The sequence below is a fragment of the Rhynchophorus ferrugineus genome, unplaced genomic scaffold (genome assembly GCF_030347505.1).
Source record: "Rhynchophorus ferrugineus isolate W39M unplaced genomic scaffold, kcgeb_rfMv2 rfM3, whole genome shotgun sequence".
Lineage (NCBI taxonomy): Eukaryota > Metazoa > Arthropoda > Insecta > Coleoptera > Curculionidae > Rhynchophorus > Rhynchophorus ferrugineus.
In genome coordinates, this window is record NW_027472582.1 from 23,940,721 (window position 1) to 23,964,420 (window position 23,700).

General features: G+C 27.0%; 7 protein-coding genes and 1 long non-coding RNA gene across 11 annotated transcripts; 4 read left to right on the plus strand and 4 right to left on the minus strand.

The window, feature by feature from the left end:
* The first annotated feature begins 738 nt into the window (after window positions 1-738).
* Window positions 739-2,869, plus strand: LOC143192880 (zinc metalloproteinase nas-4). The gene is made up of 6 exons (XM_076398651.1): window positions 739-1,105; window positions 1,162-1,305; window positions 1,358-1,465; window positions 1,548-1,789; window positions 1,858-1,991; window positions 2,287-2,869. The coding sequence occupies exons 1-6, from the start codon at window positions 828-830 to the stop codon at window positions 2,530-2,532; spliced, it is 1,152 nt and encodes a 383-aa protein (XP_076254766.1). The 5' UTR covers window positions 739-827; the 3' UTR covers window positions 2,533-2,869.
* A 347-nt stretch (window positions 2,870-3,216) lies between these two features.
* Window positions 3,217-8,807, minus strand: LOC143192878 (putative fatty acyl-CoA reductase CG8306). 2 transcript variants are annotated; one of them, XM_076398649.1, is made up of 9 exons: window positions 8,598-8,807; window positions 5,519-5,766; window positions 5,298-5,466; window positions 5,096-5,199; window positions 4,837-5,035; window positions 4,551-4,733; window positions 4,137-4,386; window positions 3,810-4,067; window positions 3,217-3,478 (listed from the first exon to the last, which is right to left on the minus strand). In XM_076398649.1, the coding sequence occupies exons 2-9, from the start codon at window positions 5,750-5,752 to the stop codon at window positions 3,340-3,342; spliced, it is 1,536 nt and encodes a 511-aa protein (XP_076254764.1). In that variant the 5' UTR covers window positions 5,753-5,766; window positions 8,598-8,807; the 3' UTR covers window positions 3,217-3,339. The 2 variants fall into 2 exon arrangements, with proteins under 2 accessions (XP_076254764.1, XP_076254762.1); XM_076398647.1 differs by lacking the exon at window positions 8,598-8,807 and adding an exon at window positions 7,312-7,456.
* A 418-nt stretch (window positions 8,808-9,225) lies between these two features.
* Mpcp1 (Mitochondrial phosphate carrier protein 1) lies at window positions 9,226-11,790 on the minus strand. 3 transcript variants are annotated; one of them, XM_076398654.1, is made up of 9 exons: window positions 11,654-11,790; window positions 10,997-11,111; window positions 10,726-10,938; window positions 10,552-10,670; window positions 10,274-10,472; window positions 9,893-10,019; window positions 9,589-9,838; window positions 9,423-9,530; window positions 9,226-9,366 (listed from the first exon to the last, which is right to left on the minus strand). In XM_076398654.1, exons 2-8 carry the CDS (start codon window positions 11,079-11,081, stop codon window positions 9,447-9,449), a joined length of 1,077 nt encoding a protein of 358 aa, XP_076254769.1. In that variant the 5' UTR covers window positions 11,082-11,111; window positions 11,654-11,790; the 3' UTR covers window positions 9,226-9,366; window positions 9,423-9,446. The 3 variants fall into 3 exon arrangements, with proteins under 3 accessions (XP_076254769.1, XP_076254767.1, XP_076254768.1); XM_076398652.1 differs by having other exon boundaries at window positions 9,226-9,530; XM_076398653.1 differs by lacking the exon at window positions 11,654-11,790 and adding an exon at window positions 11,462-11,651 and having other exon boundaries at window positions 9,226-9,530.
* A 2,299-nt stretch (window positions 11,791-14,089) lies between these two features.
* Orc3 (Origin recognition complex subunit 3) lies at window positions 14,090-17,183 on the plus strand. The gene is made up of 11 exons (XM_076398660.1): window positions 14,090-14,338; window positions 14,396-14,545; window positions 14,601-14,709; window positions 14,762-14,937; window positions 14,991-15,461; window positions 15,524-15,657; window positions 15,730-15,913; window positions 16,008-16,325; window positions 16,424-16,657; window positions 16,745-16,941; window positions 17,024-17,183. The coding sequence occupies exons 1-11, from the start codon at window positions 14,303-14,305 to the stop codon at window positions 17,124-17,126; spliced, it is 2,112 nt and encodes a 703-aa protein (XP_076254775.1). The 5' UTR covers window positions 14,090-14,302; the 3' UTR covers window positions 17,127-17,183.
* Window positions 17,184-17,259: 76 nt separating this feature from the next.
* Window positions 17,260-18,695, plus strand: Mic26-27 (MICOS complex subunit 26/27). The gene is made up of 7 exons (XM_076398663.1): window positions 17,260-17,412; window positions 17,512-17,606; window positions 17,655-17,845; window positions 17,900-18,040; window positions 18,095-18,199; window positions 18,267-18,397; window positions 18,608-18,695. Exons 1-7 carry the CDS (start codon window positions 17,398-17,400, stop codon window positions 18,617-18,619), a joined length of 690 nt encoding a protein of 229 aa, XP_076254778.1. The 5' UTR covers window positions 17,260-17,397; the 3' UTR covers window positions 18,620-18,695.
* Window positions 18,696-18,803: 108 nt separating this feature from the next.
* On the minus strand, window positions 18,804-21,647 carry LOC143192886 (uncharacterized). Its single transcript, XM_076398661.1, has 4 exons — window positions 21,241-21,647; window positions 20,999-21,182; window positions 20,403-20,945; window positions 18,804-20,350 (listed from the first exon to the last, which is right to left on the minus strand). Exons 1-4 carry the CDS (start codon window positions 21,596-21,598, stop codon window positions 19,351-19,353), a joined length of 2,085 nt encoding a protein of 694 aa, XP_076254776.1. The 5' UTR covers window positions 21,599-21,647; the 3' UTR covers window positions 18,804-19,350.
* Window positions 21,648-21,783: 136 nt separating this feature from the next.
* Window positions 21,784-22,108, minus strand: LOC143192889 (uncharacterized). The gene is made up of 2 exons (XR_013004896.1): window positions 21,970-22,108; window positions 21,784-21,909 (listed from the first exon to the last, which is right to left on the minus strand). It is a non-coding gene; the product is annotated as an uncharacterized LOC143192889 (long non-coding RNA).
* A 102-nt stretch (window positions 22,109-22,210) lies between these two features.
* On the plus strand, window positions 22,211-23,490 carry MKP-4 (dual specificity protein phosphatase MPK-4). Its single transcript, XM_076398662.1, has 3 exons — window positions 22,211-22,612; window positions 22,683-22,841; window positions 22,896-23,490. The coding sequence occupies exons 1-3, from the start codon at window positions 22,345-22,347 to the stop codon at window positions 23,366-23,368; spliced, it is 900 nt and encodes a 299-aa protein (XP_076254777.1). The 5' UTR covers window positions 22,211-22,344; the 3' UTR covers window positions 23,369-23,490.
* Window positions 23,491-23,700: the final 210 nt, after the last annotated feature.

Below are 23,700 nucleotides of genomic sequence, written 5' to 3' on the forward strand. Positions count from 1 at the left end.
ATAGTAAACAATAAAATTGCAAATTTGTAGTGTAGCATTAAAATTTTCGTTAATTTAAAAATATGTGTACAAGGTAATTCGAGTTCAACAAACTAATGAAAATGATCCTAGCATGTGGTTTAGATACTAATTATATGTATCAATATAAATTTGGGTGATTTTAAAAACAATTTTAAAGTATTTCCGGTAGTCATTTTATGATTTTAACCAACAATCTGATGCCCTAATTACATGTCAGTAGCATAGTTAATTATTTTTAAAACGAAACATAAAAAAAGCAATAAGGAAATAAATTCTTTTTAAAATGATCTTAATTATACATTAATTAAATATAATTTCTTGAATATAACTTATTTACTTAAAACTATTAATTATATAAATGCCGTCGATTTAAATTGCATTTTGCATATAATTACAGAATTCTAATAATAACAAAAATACATAAAACTTGGTATCATTTTAAGTTAAAACAGAAAATTATTTTATAAACAAAAAGAATGAAGTTGGAATTAGACAGTATAGCGAAAACAAAAGTACCACAAATCATATATAAATATCAGATATTTAAACAATGGAATTTGGAGGCCAATCTATCACTTATTTGTAATTAGTTAATTTTAAAATAAGTTTGGGATTATGTACAAACATATATTCCATATTTTCCTAATGTTTCGCTCATAATAAAAATCCAGAATAGATAACATATACGCTAAAAACTCAACATCAACAAAATAGGTAGTAGAAGGGTTCTGTTAAAGATAAGTTATAAAAATAATCGTTAGATAATATTCTGTTGCACGAGTTGTTTTAAAATTTAAATTTACGATATGAAATCGTACGTTACATTTACATATAAGCCCGAAATATATAAACGCCCTATTTCCCCAATATCATCACATTCACAAAGTTTTCTTGAACCTGGGTACTTCTTAAAAATATTTAGTTTATCTTGCAATACATTAAATATGCTGGAGAAAATATATGTTCTATATATGTTACATCTTATCTTTCAATTCGCATTAACTTTACCGTTACAAGATGTTGATCAAAATGAGGATTTATTTTTAATGCCTGATTTGAGCTATTTAGGATCAAGTGTTTTTAAGTAAGTAAATACAATAAATTTAGACTCGGTAATATTATTGATCGATACGTTTGTAGAGAACCGAATTCTGAATCAGGAAAGTTGGTGGATACTTGGAATGAAACATCCGAAATAAATCCTGAAGAATTAGGTGAGTATGCGGAAGGCGACATCAGGTTTCCCAAGAAAGGGAGAAATGGTATGATTGCAGAGACGTTTAGGTAAACACATTATTCAGCTTTCTTACAAAAAAAGAACATTTTTAATATTTAGGTGGCCAAATGGCGTTATACCATATACAATTGAAGGTAATTTTGACAGTGATAGCTTAAAAAATATAGAAAGAGCAATGGACATATATCACAAATATACATGTATCAAGTAAGCAACAAATATATTTTATGTTAATTTATTAACTATCTTATATTTATAAATATACATATTTGCATTACTTGCATTTCAGGTTCCGTGGAAAGCAATCATCTGATGACGATTACATTGCAATTGTTAGTGCTAGTACTGGCTGTTGGTCGAGTGTTGGGCGAATAGGTGGACGACAAGAGGTGAATTTACAAAATCCGGGATGCACCTCTAAGGTTGGTACTCCTATTCATGAACTAATGCATGCTGCAGGATTTCTACACGAACAAAATCGATTTGAAAGAGACGATTTTGTTACTATTGCTTGGCAAAATATTAAGAGAGGTGCGTATATTAGCTAAATATTTATATGAACTTTCCATGTTTATATTACTAGTTTTGTATACTTATAGGACATGAATCCAATTTCGATAAAGCTGAGTCATCTAAAACTACAGGTTTTGGCGTGCCTTATGATTTTAGATCAGTAATGCATTATTCTGGTACTGCATTCTCAGTAAACGGAAAACCAACAATTATACCAAAGGTAATGTAATTGACTACTGTAATGAAATTTCGCTGAAGAAGCTTCGTTTCATGTGAAAGATTCAGCTATTAGGTTCTTGACATATCGTTGAACGTTTTTTCAACATAAAAAAAACAAAAACCTTTTTATGGCACAATTTATTGTAAAATGGTAACAATGAGTTAAAAATCGGTACTAAATATATTCAATATTAAATACCAAAAATTGGACCAATTTTTATCCCAATTTTCAGTTTCTCTATTGACACATTTTCCTCTTATACTCAATATTTATTAAAATAATGTATTTTATATAGGATTCGACAAAAACGGAAAAAATGGGACAGCGGGAAGGATTTAGTAGAGGAGACATAACGAAGCTAAATAAAATGTACAACTGTCCAGAAAAAACTACTGCTGTTACTGGTAGCAACAACGGAAATACCAACAGCAATTCCAACGCTGAAAGTAATAAAACAGATAACAAAAATGAAAATAAAGAAAATTCGAATCCATTGGTTAACATAGCACAAGGAATTATCCACGCTTTATTTCAGAAGTAGGAAATATATCATCTAACAGTGTGTGTTTGTTTTATAAAAATCTGTTTTTAGAACAAAAGCGCAACGAAAATGATTATGTTACTTATATAATTCTATGATGACAATATGTTTATATTATGCTATTAAATTACCATGCAACATTTTAATTATTTTTTATATTTTCATCATATTATTATTAACATGTTTAATTAAAAAGCAGAAATTAAAAAATGATCTAATACATATAATATGTAAATAAGTTTTTTTAATGTAGGTCCCTACTAGTGGTGCGACAGTAATTTGTTTCAGCACAAATACTTTAATGTTTTATTTAATAAATGTACAAATGCAAACTTAAGTGTAGATTTTAAAAAGCCAATTACAGTTATTCAAAAACATTGACATAAGCTTCAGACTATTGTCTCAATGTATGTATGTAGATGTATTTTAAGGAATATATATAAAGGTACAATTATAACTTATCATAATAAAATATCTTATTGATTAACAGTTTATCTGCATCACGATTGCAACTAGCTCCCTAAATCAAATAAAAATATATATGCCATATTAATTATGAAACTAAGTTAAATTATTCTTGATCTATCTTGGTTGGCCAGTTTTTAGATATGTAGTAAATTTTTGCGCAATATTTTCTTAGTAATATGTTGACTAAAATGGAAGGAACGAAATAAAAAATATATATTAAATATACTGAATATTATATTGAAATATAAAAAAAGACAAAAAAATATTTTTTACACTTTAATCTAGTGTTGCCTACTTGAACTTGATATAATAAAATAACTTCTTGATTAAAAGAGGTAATTACAACAAGTTTAATAAACCATATAGAACTGGGATCAGTAAAAATGATTGCTTCAGAGTCAGTCCTAATAACGTTGAAACCAAATACCATAGCAGTGATACCACTCCTCCTTTAACTAAGATATGTAAACCCAATAATCTGAAATGAATATTTATTTTAATAACTATAATTTTCCATATAGTAAAGATTTGTTGTTAATTTTTTATTGATTTATCATCAATTTCAATTAACAGGCTTTTGCATCTTAATTTTTAACAATTTATGTTCACCCAGTGGAGAGTTAACGACGTGGAAATTATTTTAAAAGCTATCAGGCCCTGCAGTTAGTGCTATGACTGAAATAACATGTTAGATTTAGATAAATTAGTTTAAATAGTCTATAAAGTAATTTAGAACATTCATGACCAAAGAGAGATTCACCACTATGATGGTTGTAGTATTTACAAATTAATGGAATTTTTGTACTTACAATTTATCTTTGTTCCTAGCTGAATTCAAAGTTTTAATTGGATCTTTACTTAAATAAATTCGAGCTCCTAAAGTCAGATCATCAAAATATGCAGGCCACACTAATGAAGAAATATCGAGGTTGAATTCTTCTTGATCTGTTTTATTAAGCCAACTCTGTAGATTAGTGGTATTGTTTGCAGAAAATTTCCATTCAGTAAATATAAATTTGTGTAATCGGTCCAAAGAACAGTTTACATTTCTATGCAATTTCATCAGACTAAAAAATAAAATAATATACTGATAATCTAACATTAATTATTATTAAGTGAATATTGACTGTACATACATCGGACGACCACCAGTGATTATTGTAACAGTATCCAGAATGAGAGCAGGCAATATGTGTACAAATATTGCTGATATTTTATAATAGGTGATTGAAGGTACCAATTTCAAATGGGGATACCAAACTGCAGATTTTAATGGGTACTTATGGAGATTATCATTAATTCTTGTTTCTACATAATCCCATTTAAACGGGTTTCGTGTACTTGAGGTAGCATGGTAAATTTTGACCTTCTTTGTTTGAGTAACACCTAGAAATAAGATAGTATATCACACATTTTCATACATTTAAGGTAATATATGACTAAATGTATTTGAATATTTATGCATAATTGCACTAATACTATTATAAAGGTCTATAGATTTTTAAGACTGAATAATATACATTTTTTTAGATATTTTTTAATACACTAACCTGCATGGAACCCTGCCACCAATAAACTATTCACTACTATATCAACAGGAATATAGTCGTAAATTAAATGTTTTCCAACAGGTAGTCGCCGAATAACGCCTTTTGAAGCGCCCATGAGGAAACCTTGTGGGCCATTTTTACTAATAGTCCAACCGGGAACTGGCTCTTTCAAAGCTCCAATAACTGAAAATAAAATTATAAATAAACATATTTAAAAAAACATATAAAAAAAAATATCTAGACAAATTTTTATAGAAATTATACGATTACCGATTGTTATACTCACTCATAGATGGTCTAACGATAGTACAGGGGAAAAGTTCTTCACATTTTTGAATTTCATGTTCGGCTATATGTTTTGTTATAGTGTAAGTGTTTGGATGATCTCCTAAAAGTTCCGGAGTTTGGTTTTCTAATTCTTCTTTATTAAGTTTAGATACTATTTGTATAAGCTCTTCAGGATCTCTTTGAAGGGGATAAATGATCTGGCCAAAATGTTTAATTATTTACATCTGTCATCCATAGGCATAATACTAATAATTTACCTCATCGGCTTCAGTAAGATATGAATTCACATAAGCACTGCTTACATGTATTAACGCTTTAAGATTGGAACATTGTTTTGCCAATTCAGTTACTCTTCTAGTTCCTATAAAATATCATGTTTATGATACTAGTATATATATATATATATATATATATATATATATATATATATATATATATATATATATATACTAGTATTACCCAGGAAATTAATATTAATAGTTGCATCCAACGTATCTCCGAAGTCCAAGGTAGCAGCACTGTGAAATATAATATTCACTTTTTGCATCAATAAAGCTCTGTCACTATTCGAAAGACCTAAATCGTCTTTGCCTACATCTCCAGCAACTGGTTTTATCCGAGCAAAAATCTTAAATATAAACATATAATAAAAGTATTTATTTATTTATATATTTATTAACTTCATCTGCATTTTTTTCTTTGAGTAAACGCTCAAACACATTATTCTGTTTTACATCTTCCAATCTTCCATCAATAGCTTTACCCTTCTTTGGCCTCAAAAGCAAATAAATTTCTCCATGGTTGGGAATGCATCGACATATTTTTTCCAAAAGGCATACTCCCAAAAAACCAGTAGCCCCAGTTATTAATATATTTTTTCCAGAATAAAATGACTTTAAACCATCTGAAGCCATTTCTGCACTTGATACTAAGGAAAAATTAAAAATATTAAATTTTCATGTCATTTTACCATATGCGATAATAACGAGTTACTAAAATCAATGTATAAGTTTAAATTCATTATTCTTCAACAATATTTATTTAAAATATTATGGGTCTTATGCTATATATTATTTTAAAGATGCCTTGTAGTATATTAGATCAAAATTTGTTTTATATTATATGGAATATAACCATTATAAAAATGGTATATAATACATATAAAAAAATAAAGACATTAAAATTTAATTTGTTCAATGACGCAAATGAAAGAGCACTATTTTAATAATTTTAATAATCATGAACGGTAAGTTCATTAATATGCTACAAAAATGATTATATTAAAATATTTCATTACAAACCTTGATCACAAGTCCAAAAGAAAAATGAAACATTGCTTGTTAATATAATGCATACCATCCGTAAAATATAACGTTAATAACAAAATGTATTGCAATTTTGTTAAAATATAATAAATATATAATTGTTTTTAAGTAATTTTTATGTTCATAATGGTTATGAAAATTTAATTTAAACATCATATATTATATAAAGTTATGTTAAAATTATTTTGTATAAACATATCAATGATATATTCAGTAAAATTGTTTAAACATTTTCTATATTTGGATAATTTTGGTTTGTAACTTTTATTACAAATTTGAAATTTAAGACAAAATAAACAAATAATACATAATATAATATGATCTAAAAACCTACCTAGAGAATTATGTAAAAAATATTTTATTATATGAAGTGCATTACTTATTTTTGATATTTTATAGAAAATTTGTTATTTACAAGAGGTAATTTTTAAGTATTATATCAATTATATTATGTAATATCTAATAAAATAAAACTCAAAATTACTCTAGTTATAATTTACAATGGTAACTTTTGGTTTAGACTTCCTTCTGTTGCTATAGTTCAAGAATAATATGCAGATGACATGTTTTCAAGTTTATTATTATTTTAAATAGTTTTGATTTCTAGTTCGAAACCGGTTTGTGACATTGATATTAAAACTATTTATTTAACTTGTTCTGGCCTTTCCGAAAATTTATTAAACATCGCAAAATAAATACAATTTTATTTATTTTGTTATGAAGAAAATTACCTTGACTGGAGTTACGGGCAAGGTAATTTTTAATAATTTCTTCTACTGTTCTAATTCTAAATTATTCTAATATTTTTTAAATAATAATAGCTCTGGCATTATTCAAATAATAACATTCTATATATTTAAAGTATACTAGCGACAAGAATAATAATTACTGAAATGTCAATAGGCATTTATTATAATGTACCAGTCAAGGTGGCAACTTACAAAGTAAATATACATATTAAAAGATTAATTAATAATTATTTAACATTTTAATATCCCAATAACAATTAATTATGATATAATATAATAATTATATGATAGCAAATACATATAATAATAATAAGCGATCAATATTAAAACCATCCGTCCATTAAATATAATTTGTATATCAAATTTATTAAAAATACACATACATTAAAAAGAACTTACATATTATATTAACACAATGTCAAACAATATCAGACTCAAAAACTCCGTTGAAAAAAAAACTCTTCAGTATATACCAGCTCGATCGCAATAACAGTAACAGTTCAACTGAATCGCCAACGTTACGGGTGGATATAAATTTACCAGTGACGGACTTTGTTTTAACGATATTTTCACATTCTAATATTCCACCAAACACGTTCCATCTCAAAACTTGATACAACCAATAACGTGTGTGGTAATCAAATATACCAATAAATTGACATCGTTATCTTTGATTGTGTTTATTAAATACAAGTTTGGGATGTTTCTATTACCCATACCTGTAAATTTAAGTTTTCAGATATTTAATTTTTAATATATGTAATTTAATTAGTTGATAGGCATTATTTGCCAATAAATAATTTTGCTTCAGTATACAATATTTCCAGTAATTTTCAATTAATTATGTAATGCAGTATACATAAGTAATTAACATGATGAACTTATATTATTTAGATGGATTAAATGAAATTAGTAGCTCTCAGTTTATAGGCAACTTAAAAATGAAATGCTTGGATTAATTATGAACTGACTTGTAATCTCCAGACCTTAAAATCCATTCTGAAATATAAGATGCTATATGTAGTTGATATAATAAGCTATCTGAACCTTATAGTTGTTATATTGTTTGTGAACAATATAGTTTAGTTAAATCACCTAATAAAATGCAATAATATACAACTATAATTTTATAAGAAATATGATACAAATATAAATATTAGATTGAATTTGATTTTCATTGTTTAATATTGTTATTAATATTAACTTGGCACTTTGTTTCTATTTCTACTAATTTATTTAAATATAACGTTTCGAAACGAATTACGCAAGTATTATAAACATTGTCTAATTGAAACTATAATAGTAGGTTAATTCTAGTAAAACATGAGTATTAACCGTAAAACAACATGTAACTAGAAAAAATTCTAATGGGAGTTTAATGCCTTCCTCAATATACAGCCAATTTTAAGATTTAGTCTAATTATGTCTGCATTCTAGAAAAAACTTTAATTACACTATCTATTTTTGATGAATGCATATTCAACATTACAAATGCATAAGATAACAGTAAACTTAAATTGACATCTATATTTATGTATATTACTATTAATAAATAGTATTAAGCCCTTAACATTTTTGATCAGATTATAAATCATAATACATATAGTAACACAAGATACGTTAAGTATTGGAAAAAATAAGCGAATATATATTCTAATAAAAATATATTATACGTTAGCACTTACCTAAAGGAAATAGAAAAAAATAACCTCAATAGACGTAAATAATCAGGTGTAAAGAAAATTACTCGTAAACATAAACTTGTTATTTTTTATTTATATTTATAGTATATACTTATATATAGGCCATACACTAAATTAGAATGTTAATTTTAGTGTTGAAAGCATTAATCGATTTAAAAAAATTTGACAGGCTTGACAATCTACTACCTAACTATTTTTGATTCGTTGTTGCCGGATGTAGTTGTAAAACACGAAATTGAATACTTTAAACATATGAATAGGCAAAAAATTATAAAATAAACATTATAAAGACCATGATAAAAAAATGTGAAGGGCTTAAAACAAAAAAAAATTATGGAAAGTGGCGACAGTCATCAATATAATTCTGATATAAACCCAAACCATGATGTCTAAACGTCTCATTATCTTCCCATTTTGTTCTTACAAACCAGGGCCGTATTAATATCACAACATAAACATACGGTGGTCTTTACAAAGCTAACTTTTTTATTGATTTACACTTTATTCATCATAAATATACACGATCCATAGGATGGTTATTAGTTTAACATATTGTGCTATTAAATTCATATCATTTGGGACATATATAGGTATTACTCAAACAACATAATAGATTGATGCGGGATCGTGCCGCAATTTATTTCTATTTACAATCTAAAATAACAGAAAAATAAACAACAATAATAAAATGGGGTTGGTAACGTAGTCTACGTTTTCTTAAGATTTGTATATATTGAATTTTATCCGAATACTGTCAGAGAAAATTACTGATATAATATAAATAATTTAATGTTATGTCGTTCTTACTGGAATTATTTAATTAATGATAATTTACAGTTGGCCTTTAGCTTCCAACTTCTTTTTCAATGATTCGGGCATTTCTGGTGGTGGTGGACGTGGCATACGCATGGCAACCTATATAAAAAAAATATGATAGTTTTGTCCTAGTTTTGTCCAATGTTAAAATGCTTACCTTAAAGGCATCATATATAAACCATTGTAAAGCAGTAAGTGTACCAATCATGACTATCCTAGGTGTTAAACCTTTCCATAATCCAGCCATTCCCAATTTCTTTACAGCATCAACAGCTGTTGATCCCTTTTCTTGATTTAACTTACTTACAACAGTATCAGCTGGGTGAGATACAATAGCACAAAATACACCAGCAATATAACCAGCAGCAAAAGTTACAACCAACTGTTCTCCTTTGGTGCATTCAGCTCTGAAAATTTAAAAACTAATTTCTGTCATCTACATTTTACTTCGCTATGCTTACCTAGGCTTTGGTACCACATATTTATACAACAATTCAATGGTACGTTCAAAACAGGCAAATTTCATCATAGTATAAGGAATTTGTCTCATCCATAATGGCACCAATGATTTATAAAAACCATTGACCCCTAAAATTGAATTTCACACTTAAAAAATTATTTTTAAGAGCTGGTTAAATGTTAAAATTAATTAATTTAATATTTGATAATATTATTACTAAATCAGTTGTCTGTAAGGTGAAATAGTAAAATTCTAACTTAACTTTATAGAATTTTACATTGGAATTTACATTCTCTGTAGCATTTAATTTTAACACCAGTAATTTTAAAAGATTACCAGTGTGGTTTTTAAATGCAATATTACTTAGTATAAAGATGTATACCTTCTTCTCTGAGAATTCTAGGCCATGCTTCCCTAAGAGTATTAGCAAATCCAGGAGTAGTCTGAATTTTTACTTTAGCAGCCTCCATAGGTGATAGAGCAATATCAGCAAAGAATTCTGCACTAGCAGAAGCACCCAAATAAAGCCAAGTACGGTATAAAAAGGCATTTTCTTCTCCAATTAAATCAGTGTAAAATACCTATTCATAGTGAAATAAATATTAGTTCAAATGGAAATTATTTTAATTTATATAATGAAAATAATCTATTTTTACTTACTTTAAATACTTCATAAAGACCAAATTTGCACAATCCTTGTGCAGAATAACCAAAGAATGTAGGAGCCCATCCTTTAGCTAAACCTCTTGCACCATCCTCCCTTAAGGTAACTTTGAAACCTACATATTTTAATATGTGTAGTTAAATATAATAAAAATATCAAAAAAATATTACCATTAAAAACAGATTTGTATTTGGCTGGGTCCACTTGAATACGGCATTTAACCAAATCAAGTGGGACTACAGCAGTATGAGTAATACCACAAGAAAGAATACCACCGAGACCACACAAAGCAAAGTAATGTGCAGAACCAAATTCACAACTGTCACCCTCAGCAACTGCAGCAGCTGCAATTGTTCTTCCAGCCACTAAGGACTTGACTAGACCTAAACGCAAGTTTTAAATATGTAATTTTGTTATAAACATAAAATTCCTGATAATCACCTTGTTGTTCAATAGCAGGTGCAGCAGGAACTGTTTCTGATGCTTTACACCAAGCTTTTGGTAGAAGTGAAGAGAACAATGACATTTTTTAATTCTTTTTTGTTTCTGCTTGGATCTATAAAACATATAACTTTTAGAAATATTTTTAAAAAATCATGTAATTTAAAGATGTCACATATGATAACCTTGGAAATGTCATGCATGTGATACTATTTAAACAGTAATAAATCGGCTTTATTAAATATTTTGTATTAATTTTAATATAAAACATAAGCATTAAGAAAGAAAGGTGATTATATCAGAAAATTGGGCGTGTAGGCCATGAAGGACTTCGTATATTATGAGTTAGTGCAATAAGTTGAATTAAAATGATAAAATATTAAAATGTTTAAAACAAAATACAATGAACACATTTTTAAATTGTTCTATGTGTGCATATTAATAAAGAAAGAATAGATATCTTACCAAAATTCTATGAAAACGCCTGTTACATAAGCACTATATTGGTAAGTTTATAAACGTAAGTATATTATATAATTGCATAAAATTGTATTAAAACAATATAGTGCTTTTAATAAAAAATAGAATATTAAAAATTATAGTCTAGCTGGCCAAATACAGCTTAATGAAATATTACATTAAATTTACAGTACTTACCGTAAAATGGCAGCACACCACCGTTAGAAAAATGCAGCATAAACCAAGGTCTCCTAAAGTCAAAGTGACGTTTCATATTTTTGTGTGCAACTTACTTATTTATGCAACGTTGCCAGAGCACATATCATATCATACATTATAACTAGCGTTGGGAACTATCGACTGGAAATAGTCGATCGTCAAAAAAATAGCTGACTAGTTGATAATTTAAATTTGATTTTTTTCAACTATTTTTTTCCATTCGTGATGTCAGGCGAAGATGTACGAATTCTTGTCTGTTTAAAATTCTAGATAGGACAGGACTCTTAAATGTCTATATTCTCCAATGGTAGTATAAGCGAGATATATATATATATATATATATATATATATATATATCACGTGATAAATTTAAAAAAGAAAAGAAAAACAAACTTACTAATTTCTATTATCACGTAATAAATAATATAATTTTAAAGAAAGTAGGATAACTTTTATACTGAATGTTCTGTGGATGTATGAAAAGGAATGGAATAGTAACACCATAAATGTTTTATCGTGTTTTTATATTGCTATTTTTAAATAACATAGCATAATAAATATAAATAGTACAATACGACTTAAATAAAACCTAAAAACTAAAGATTTTCAATAACCATAACTACTAAATAAAATGTAAACCTATACCCAATCATTGAAAAATCTAATTCATGATGAACCTAAAAATGATCATACAATACCAACCCTTTTTAAATAAAGCTTTTATTTATTTTTGAATTGAAATATTTTAAAATTACTGTGAATATTATCATGTTCAACTTTTCTCCCATGAGACGATTTCTTCGATCATTAATTATTTGCCCAGATTTTGAAAAAACTCGTTTCCAGGGGACAGATGTTGCGGATATAGAGGAATATTTTACATGTAACTGATATAATTCAGGTAGTTTCATTTTATGGGTTTGCCAAAAACCCAATGTGTTTTCTAAACTTCCAATAAATGAAATTTCCAAAAACTGTTAAATCTATAAAGTTGCTGCAGGACTTGGAGTATTACTTCTTTCATTCTAGTCATTTTTTTATCAAAATATTTCCAGATGTCAATACATTCTTGGTCAGTAGTTTTGTCTTGCATTTCGAGTTGTGGAACTATATTTGTATTTTTTGAAGTTAAAATGGAAGCTCAGCATTATTTGCAATACCAAATCCTGCTTTTTTAAATTTAGGATCTAAAAATGTGGATTTCGTGCATATCATATTCATTTCTAAATCTAACAGACAATTTTGTCATTTTTTCTCCAGTCACTTGTTAAAATCCTGGATTTGATGGAATGTTGCAGTCCTCTTATTAACTGTATAATTAAAGACATTGTTGGGATATGTTACACCAGATAACTAGGTGGTCATTATTTCAATGGGCTTTAAAAGTTGAACACGTCCTGTTAAGATAGTCCATTCCTTAACAAATAAAAACTGTGGTGCTCTTCTTAATAGCCAGCAAAATAAATTGTTGAATATTAAAGCAGTGTTTTTCTGGATCTGTGCAATTTCTGAAACCTTTGGAACCTAATTTTAGTTTTCAAGATTTTGGGACAAAAGTTTCGACGAAGCAAGAGGCTTGGACAAAAATCCTCAAAGTTTATCAAAAAAGTATTACCTATTATACCAGTCCAAAGTATTACCTATTATGCCAACCAAAAGTATCTTACTATTTATCATTTACAATTTCATTTTTTTTTCCTCGAAAACTAGCATTCCAAAATGCTGCTATATTAATTTACAATATATAGTTATTCACAAGCAAATTACAAAAAACATAAAAACATAAAACCATATTCGGCGCATTACTTTCAAGATTGCGGTTAGGACGGAAGGCCAGAACCTTAAAAATCAGTCGAATGAACTAGTAGAACCGAAAATAGTAACTAAAAGTAAGCGACTGAAACAGTCGATAGTAAATAGTAATAAAATCAGTCGGACCGAAAATAGTGACTGAAATAGACGATAGTCAATTTTGAACAGTCGATTGTTCCCAACACTAATTATAATAGAGTTTTGTTGATTCTATGAAAATTAATTTAGCTTCTAACTAGAGATGAAGAAAAAATTTCGATATTTTTGCCCGATATTATATAATAAATATATATAAATATATCGAAAAAATTTTAGCCGAAATTTTTCGACATTTTTCAAAGTAAATTAAAAGCCGGCTTGGTAAAGGCGATAGGACGGTATAATATTCAACTATTTTTATTTTTTCTAAAAAATATTGATATACTTTTTGTAAAATATCTATATTTTTTATACTTGTTTCAAAAATATAGCAAAATTTTGTTTATTTCAAAATAACCATATATATATATATATATATATATATATATATATATATATATATTGAGGAAATCCTAATCAAACCTAATTTAATTTAGATCATATACAATATTACTGCAAGCTTATTTTTTTATTGTATAATATAGGGGTGTTGGCCACCTAAAAATAATGATATTTCGGTGTATCGATATTTAAAAAAATAACATTATATCGATATTTTTTCTGCACCCCTACTATAATATATATCTACAGAAAATAAGAAGATAAGCCGCCAATTGCTTAAATTTTTTAGGTTAATATAAAAATAAATAATATTTGAAAAGGAATTTAATTTTCATAATGGTTATTGAAAATGAAACGGTGTCTGTTTCAAAAGTTTGTGTGGATATAAAAAAATTAAAACTAAATTTTAAACTTAATTTTTTTCCTTAGGGAGTGTTTATTTTTAAAAACAATTTTAAACCAATTAGAAAGTCTAAGAAGGATTATAAAAAATGTAATAGAAATGATAATATATTTACTCATAATTTATGGTATCAAGAATATAGTTCTTTATGGAATTCTCTTTTTGAAGATATCCAGGTACTCTTATATATTAACTTTTGTGTTTTTTAAATTATTTTTTATAAACTTATAGAAGTTAACGTCTAATATTTTTTCTGTCATGACTAAAGACCTATTGGAATTCATAAAAAGTGCTTGTAATAGTGTAACATTTGAAATACCTACAGCTGCTCTTTTAACAGGTAATATATCATATTTTTTTGTAATTACCATATTTTTATATTTTTTTATTAGGTATAAATATGCCTGATCATGTTGAGCAATTCATAGCTTTAGAAAAACAACTTAAAGATCATATTACTCCACATGTGGCTACACTTAACAGCCAGGATTGTAGCTCCATGAAATTTTTAATGGAAAATTTAGTTAATCAATTCTTAAATGGTACTGATTATATATACTTGGATGAGGTGAATAAACAGATGGGTGAATGCATTCTTTTAAATAATTTTCCAAATTTTAGGATGATATGGAAACAGATCAGTGTAAAGACAGTATTAAGAAATCATTTTTAAATTTCTCATTATTAGAAAGCTGGTATTGGGAACAATATGCATCCAGAAATAAATGTAGAGCTAACCAAAAACCTTTGGTTGTTATTTTTCCTGATTTTGAGAGTTTTAATATAAACATTCTTCAAAAGTTTATACTTGTTGCTAGTTCCCACTTAAAAAAACTTCCTTTTGTTTTTGTGTTTGGTATAGCTACATCAGTTTCAATTTTATATTATGCATTCCCATATCATGTGTCATCTAAAATAAGTATAAAAATGTTTAAATGTGAGCAATCCATAAATCTGTTAAATAATGTATTGGAGAATATATTCTTAAACTCATTTTGTCCATTCCAACTAGGTGGTAATGTGTTTAATTTATTCACTGATATATTTTTATTCTATGATTATTCTGTACACAACTTTATTCAAAATATTAAGGTATTCATAATCAGTGTTTGAACCATTATTTTATAAGTATTTATAATTTATTTATGTTGTAGTATACAATGATGGAACATTTTTGTTATGGAAATGCCATGGCTTTATGTAATTTAGACAAAAAAGAAGTAAAAGATATGTTGAATATTTTTAAACATGAAGATTTTGAGAATGTTAGACAACTTAAGTCTTTTAGGTAAATTAAAAGTTATTAAATATTCATAAATAATTAATTATATAAATAATTTATTAAATCTATAACTTTCAGAAAATTAGTTGAATCACAAGAATTTCAAAATCGAATTAATTTATTAACTAATGATGAATATTTAAAAAATGTGATATTTGAAAATGTTTTAATGCTTCAGAGATATATAAGAAGATTGCATATATTTTTAAAATGTCTTCATGTTTTGGTACATGATCTACCAGGATATCCTTTAGGAAAACAGGTATGTTTGTAAAATGAATAGTAATTTTATAGTATAATTCTTATTTGTAAAAGTTTTCTTAGAATATTTATAATTTTGAACATTATTTTTATAGTTAAGAGAACTTTATGCCATATGTGTTACTGAAAATGTATGTAAAACGCAACAGTATAATGAATGTTTTCAATTGCTTGGTTTTCAATCAAAAGAAGATCTGTGTTTAAAACTGGAAAAAATATTAGATATACTGGCAAGTGTGATAAATGAAAATAGTAAGAAAACTCAATTAAAAGATTTCTTTTGTGATCTTAAAAAATATAAGAATCTTTTGGTTAATTTGACTGATTTCAACGTGGATATTGAGGAAAAAGAGAAAGATAGTGATGTGAATAATTCATTCACAAATCAGATGGATAGAAAGGCATTAAAACAGGTAATTATTTGTAAATTGAAAAACATTATTTGTCGGTAGAATTTTTGTATAATTTTGGGTTCATATGTAAACAATGCACATTGAATTTATATTTTTAGACACTTCTATTGAGATCAAAACAGAAACCTAAATCTCTTAATAAATATGAAAAGTTACGAATAGAAATACTGGACCAGTTGTCTCAAAACTTTAAAATATATTTGGTTGAACCAAGTTCTTTATATCTTTATGAAATATTTTTCTTTGATAATATATCAATACAAAATAAAATTATAGGGATTCATAGGTCTGCTATCCATACTGCATTGAATAACCCACATTACTATTTACAAGTAAGTATTGTATACACCTTTCTACACATCTATTAATTTGTATCTATTTCCATCTTAATGTCAGTTAAAATTATATTATTTTATTAGTGCAACTGTTGTGAAATATCTAACACTCATTCAATAAAAAGGACAATGCCTGATGTTTGTATTGCTTACAAATTACACTTGGAATGTGGAAAAATGATAAATATGTATGATTGGCTACAAGCTTTTATTTGCATCATTGATGTAGACGGAAGTAAAGAGAATGAAAATCAATCCAAAAAGGTTGATCCACAAATTCAGTATCCTTTTTTAATATTGAGCCAAATAATTTTAGTACATTTTCATATGAATGTTCCCAATTATTCCTTAATATTATTTTAGAGCACGATTTACAAGAGCTGTGGCAGAGTTGGAATATTTAGGATTTATAAAAAGCTCGAAACGAAAAGCAGACCATGTAACTAGATTAACATGGGGTGGATGATTTTTGATTTATAGTAATAGAAGTTTAGATATTTTCCCAATAAAGTATTTGAATTAAGTTTTTTTACTACTTAATCCTATAAATAGTTATTTAGATATAAAAATAGCATATTTATGTTTCCATGGATGTTTGAATAGTGTTATGTCACAATAACAGTATAGAAAATTTCAAGTGTTAAACCGCATTTATTAGGAAATATTTGCAGAGTCCGTCTCTGGTCTGTCAAAAGCAGTGTTTATGTAATTTACTATTAACAAAATTAAGAAAAAATATGTTTAAGGGAATGGTAATTATAGAACTGATTACAAAGTTGAAATTATAAAACATTAAAAAAATTATTTTCAGTTATAATCAATATTAAATTTCATATTTTATTTATCTTTAGGTTATTCGAAAGTGTTTGCTTCCTGCTGCAGTAGTGGTAGCAGAGGTTAAATTGTCTCAAAATAACACTTTAGAGTCCCAGGGAAATGTTTGCAGGTATTTTCTGTATCACTATATATGTTTTTGCTAGAGCGTTTATTACAGACCCAGCGAACTTCCAATTTATACACCAGATCAACAAATAAGCGAAGATGTTCCAAAATCCACAGAAACGAATATAGTTGAAACTTCATTTAAAAATGCACGCAAATTACTGACCCAGTATTCAGAAGAAATTAGAGCTTATGAGAAAGTTGCCAAAGACAGTTTTAATGAGAGTAAACAAAATGTTGAATGTAAGTGTTAATATTTATACTTATTAATCATTATAAAAGTATATTCTACTCTAGGGTTAGTTGACTATTTAAGGCAGGAAGACAATATGTTACCAAAAGCAGGTGCCATTGGTATTGGTGTTCTTACAGGCCTCATTTTTGGATTAAGGGGTGGTTTCTTCAAAAGAACAATATATGCCACAACTGGTGGTTTAGGTAATTTTTTAAATTAAATATTGTTCAGATTTATTTATGTAATATATTTATTAGGTATGGCAGCAATATGTTATCCAAAAGAAGCATCAGAATACACTCGAGTTGGTATAACCGAAAGCAAAAAATACTTAACTATCGCTTACAATTTTGCCTATGGTGGTAAGTGCTTACAAGAAATTTTTTATTTCATATATAGGGGCACAATAGAAAAACATATTTTTTGTAGTAAAGAAAGATGATCCACCTCTTGAATTACCTACATTACCATCAAATTTTTCTGAGGCATGGGATTCTATAAAAGGCACTGCATCCTCTATTTTTTCAGACAAATCTACCCAACAAGAAACTCCTGTAAATGTAAGTTATGATCAAACATCTGTAATTCGCAACACTCAAGCAGAAGTCCTAAGTTTACTCCCAGAAACTCAATTAACCCCAGAATGTACTAATCCTGATTCCCCTCCTGACTTAATAGAACAATATGATAAAACTGACTTATAAACTGTAATTGTACTTGTTTTATGTTGATACTAATTGTAATATTAATGTATACATTTTTTGTTTTAGGGCCATAAATAAAGAATTATGAAAAAGGAAATTACTTAAAATGTGTCTATGAGATATGAATACATTAAATAAATATGTTGTAAATATAGTCCGTTCTTATTTTTGTAAAAACTTTTACTATATGATAAATTGTCTTTGCATTCTCTTTTATAAGATAGTTGAAAAATTGATGTGTACCAAAAAAAAACAATAGAAATAATTATAAAAAACGTGTTTATTAGAAAAATAAAACAAATAAACATTTATTTTAAATATCTCGTTACAACCGAGTTTTATATACAATATACAGGAATAATGTAATAATACATTTCAGTTTTATCTGCAAAGAAAGCCTTGGTATTTAGGTTATTTCTGTACTTCAAATTATAGAGTGAAAATCAATTCAATATACATATAGGCCTATTAATAAGCCCCAAGTTTTTTACTTAATGGTGATGATGTTAACTAGACATGTTACAATGTACTTCAAATACTTATTTTAAGCAAATAATAGAACCCTTGATTATAAAGTTTTAAATTTACAAATATCAATGATACTTTAATTTTTTTTTAGAATTTGTACAATTCAACAAGTGGTGTATTTAAAATAGGTTTACAAAAATAAATAACTATTTCAATATACCTTTAGACTAACTAAATCAAATTATTATTTTAATTTTATGATGCATAAAAAGTATTAATGGCACCAATCTTATAATAATAGTCTAAAAATGTTATATATGTGCAACAAAATATAAAAAAAACTACACTAATAACATTTTATCTAAAGTAACTTGTCTTGTAGTACCCCTTCTTGTTCTAGAAGGTATGTGGATTAAATCAAATTCAGCCTGTAACTTTTTAGCTAATTCAAAATCTGATTCCTCTTGAAGTTTTTTTTCATTCAAAGCGTGTATATTTCGGAATTCTATTGCTTCAATATTTCGGGTTAAATTAGTATTCAATTTGATTTTTTTAGGACTATTTTTTACTCTTTTTGTTATGTTTATTGTTGAATTTAAGTTCATATGTGTTTGAATATTTTTCTTATTAACTGAGGGATCAACTGTTTGATTTTGTGAAATTTGCGTAAATTTATTTGGTTTTTTTGAGGTAGATATATTTTTAATATTAGAATTATAAAAATTTTTAACTTTAATAGCTGATAAGGTGCACAATGTAGATGTATCTTGATTATATTTATCATCATAAATAAGAATTTTATGATTACTACTTCTAAACAAATTATTCTGCTGATTATTAGTATCAACATATATAGGACTATCAACAAGTGCTTTCTGACCACTATTTTTATTCGATTTAGGACTAATATCTGTTTCTGATAAATGATAGGCATCAATGTTTGAATTTATAATATGCTTTTCTACTATATTAGGATTTTCATTAAATAAAGTTTGTTGGTTTATATCATTATAACCACATTCCTGAGTATATTTTTTCTTACATTCTGCTATTTCAATAAATTTTCTTTTAAAGAAAACATCATTACTTTTCAAAAGCACTGTTACAAGATTATCACAGCTTTTTAATGATTTGCTTATATCAGTAGCTTTAAACCCATGAAAATTATCATTATTGCTGTGAAAATCATTAAATTCTTCATATTTTCTTTTTCGTGACAGACATGCGCTACTAGCTTTCACACTGGTTTCCTCATTTTCTTCTTGTATTACTGTTGATAATTTTGCAAAAGCAGATTTCTGAATTTTAGATACTAAGTTAACCACAATTCCACCTGGTGGTCTAAAATATTTTATGATAGTATATGATAATATATAATAACTAAAAAACTTACACAATCCGATTTGTTTCCAGTGGCAGATCTTTCCTACATGGTATTTTTAATGGTAAATGACCTTGTATATGGTACTTTTTATAAAGATCAATAGGTTTGAAATAAAATTTACATTCCTGATCTATTACATCGCTGTTTTCTCGACTTCCACTACTTCCACATTCACTTTGGCACAAGTTTTTTCTCTCATTTATATCACTGTTCTGGTTCTTTTTCTTAATTTTAGAATTTAAAACAGTAGTGCCTTCTAAATAGGACACTTTGTTAGTGGAATTGTTATCAATATATAACACTTGACAGGTATAAGGTTTTGTTGAAAGATTATTTGGAGTTAAAGTTTTACATGCATTTTGTCCCGTAAGAACATTTTTTGAATCATCAGTAAAATCTTCACTATTCTGTGGTAATTTAAAAACTTTACTGTTTTTATTTTGTAAAAATTTATCAAGTGGACCTAATCGTTTCTTATCCAAATCTTTAGTTAATTTTGAAGTTGAAGGCATTAATTCATTTGATATTTTCCTAGCAAATTCTTCATCTAGCCTGAATAAAACAAAAATTAATTGTTACATGCTACAAAACTACACAAATACTACCTTATTTTTTCTTGTTCCAGTTGATTTATATATTCTTCTTCCTGTTTAAGTTGTTTTATAAGGGCAGCACTAGCTTTTTCCTCTTCTTCATGTAATTTTTTTAATTCCTCCTCTTGTTTCTGTTTTTCAGTTTCATATTCTTTCCGGATTTCTCCAGGTTTTGATACTATTATTGTTGGCTTATCTACAGTAAATTAACATAGTTGTACACCTATCCTACATATATTTTGTTTAGATTATACCTTGTTCAATAACATTATCAATTCCTTTATATTTATTTTCTACTTCAATGGGATACTGTAATTTGATTGCTTCCCATAATAACTTGTCTATTAAATTACCTTCTTTTTTCGTTCTTCTATACCATGAACCTACTCGAATTCTGCACAGAGGACAAACCAAGTTTGCATTTTCCATAGTGCTATCAAAACAAAATTTACAAAATACATGATTACAGGGAAGTGACACTGGCTCGATTAAAACTGTTCTGCAAATAGGACAAATTATATCACTAGGCTTAAGCTTTATAATATCTATTTTTTTGGGTTTACAGCGATATTTAACTTTTTTGCCTGCCATTTTTGTTGTATTGGTTGACATGAAAAAAAAACATCCAAATGTCAAACCAGTATCACAACAATAGTTTAAAAGTACTGTAGGTAAATGTCTACTTATTCTTTATCTACTGATTTGGTATTAAAGATTCGAACGCAAATTTATAAAGTATAATATCTACATTAAAATAAGTTATAAAAAAAAACATAAATATGCCAAATTAATATATATTATAATTTTAAATTAATTTTTATTTAAGTTCTACAACGTTGTTTGTTTTTATCACAGACTGCTACACATCGAATATTCCCTACTTTCATTCTATATTCTTTTGGAATCAAAAGTTTTTTAAATGTCTGAAATATATAATTTATATCTGAATGATTAGTGTCTAGAAAAATATACAAATTACATACATGGACCCATGAAATTGCACAATCTAAAAAAGGCCCAGATTCAAAATCGAGGGGATCACCTGTTTCTGGTGGGGGTATTTCATCTCCAAATAATCGCCCTAGTGCTGTAAATATTGATGATAACATTATTTTATTTACAATTAACTACAATTTTTCTAACGTCATAATATGACACAATTAGAATTAGATTACTTTATATTTATAATAGTTGTTATGATACTGAAATTCAACCTTTAGTGGCAGTAGTTCAATTGACTTATATTTTTGTATATAAATTGTATATATGCATCAATTCATATGCAGAATTATTTAGATATTTGAGTACTGATATTTGATCTATAATAGTTACCATTGCTATTAAACTAGGTTCATAGAATGGCAGAAAAGTGTGAATGTAAATTTAGTCCAATAAGTATTAATGAGATTGAGCCTGGCCTCTTTCTGAGCAGTGCATCAGCTGCAAGAGACTTTGAGACTCTGAATAATAAAAACATTTCACATATATTATCGGTTGATACTTGTCCATTACCTAGATATATTTTGGAAATGGGTTGTATAACTACAATGTTTATAAAGGCAACAGATATGCCAGGAGAAGACTTGTTAAGTTATTTTGATGATACATACACTTTTATAACAAATGGTAATATTATTTGAAGTTTATATTAGACTCATAATAGTATATCATAGTAATTGTAAATAAAATATTTTAGCACTTGAAAAAGGAGGTAAAGTAATTATTCATTGTTATTATGGAGTCTCAAGAAGTGCCACTATTATTATTGCATATGTTATGAAGAAATATAAAATAAGCTATGAAGAAGCATTTGATAGGGTAAAAGCTAAAAGAAGTATTATATCACCTAATCAGGGTAATTTTCTTAACCATGAAAACTGGAATGTGATTATGTTGTTTATGGTTTTAGGATTTATATCTCAACTAAAGATTTACCAGATTATGAAATATATTATTAATAAATCTGATATGAAATATAAATTATACAGATTAACAATGGCTGCAGAATGGATGAGAAAGTTAAATATATTGCCACAGAATTTCAGAGATTTAATACAAACTGATCCAGGTTTACCACAGTCTCAACCAGATCCAAATGTTTATCGTTGTAGAAAATGTAGAAGAGTGTTAGCTTGCAAAAATAATTTAATATCTCATCCTTGCACCCAAATTTATTTTTTGGAGCCACTAGCATGGATGAATTGTGCCCAAACACCTCAAGGTAAACTATACTGCCCTAACTGTAAAAGCAAAGTTGGGTCATTTAGCTGGGTTATGGGCTGTGAATGCCCTTGTGGCGATAGAGTGGCTCCAGCTTTTTATTTAGTACCTTCAAAGGTTGATTTTTGTAATGTTGTTAAAAATATTGAAGTTTCATTTTAAATCAGCTCTTTAATAATTTTTATATTAGACAGGGTAAAAGAAGATAAATATAACACTAAAGTATATTTAATGATATTTAAACAAAATTGAATCGAAATAAATATATATTTATTATTATCGAACGAAGTTTATGTATATAGCTATAACATTAAAGTAACTATATTTTTTGTTTCTTTTGTAATGTTGTAGGTGTAAATTTGTGTTTTATGTTACATAGTACATGAAACTGCTTTGAAAATTCATATTGAGTCATGTCATATTTTTTTGAATTACTATTTCATTGGTATTTTGAAGTAAAAATAAAAATGTGTATATGTAGTTTGGTTTTATTC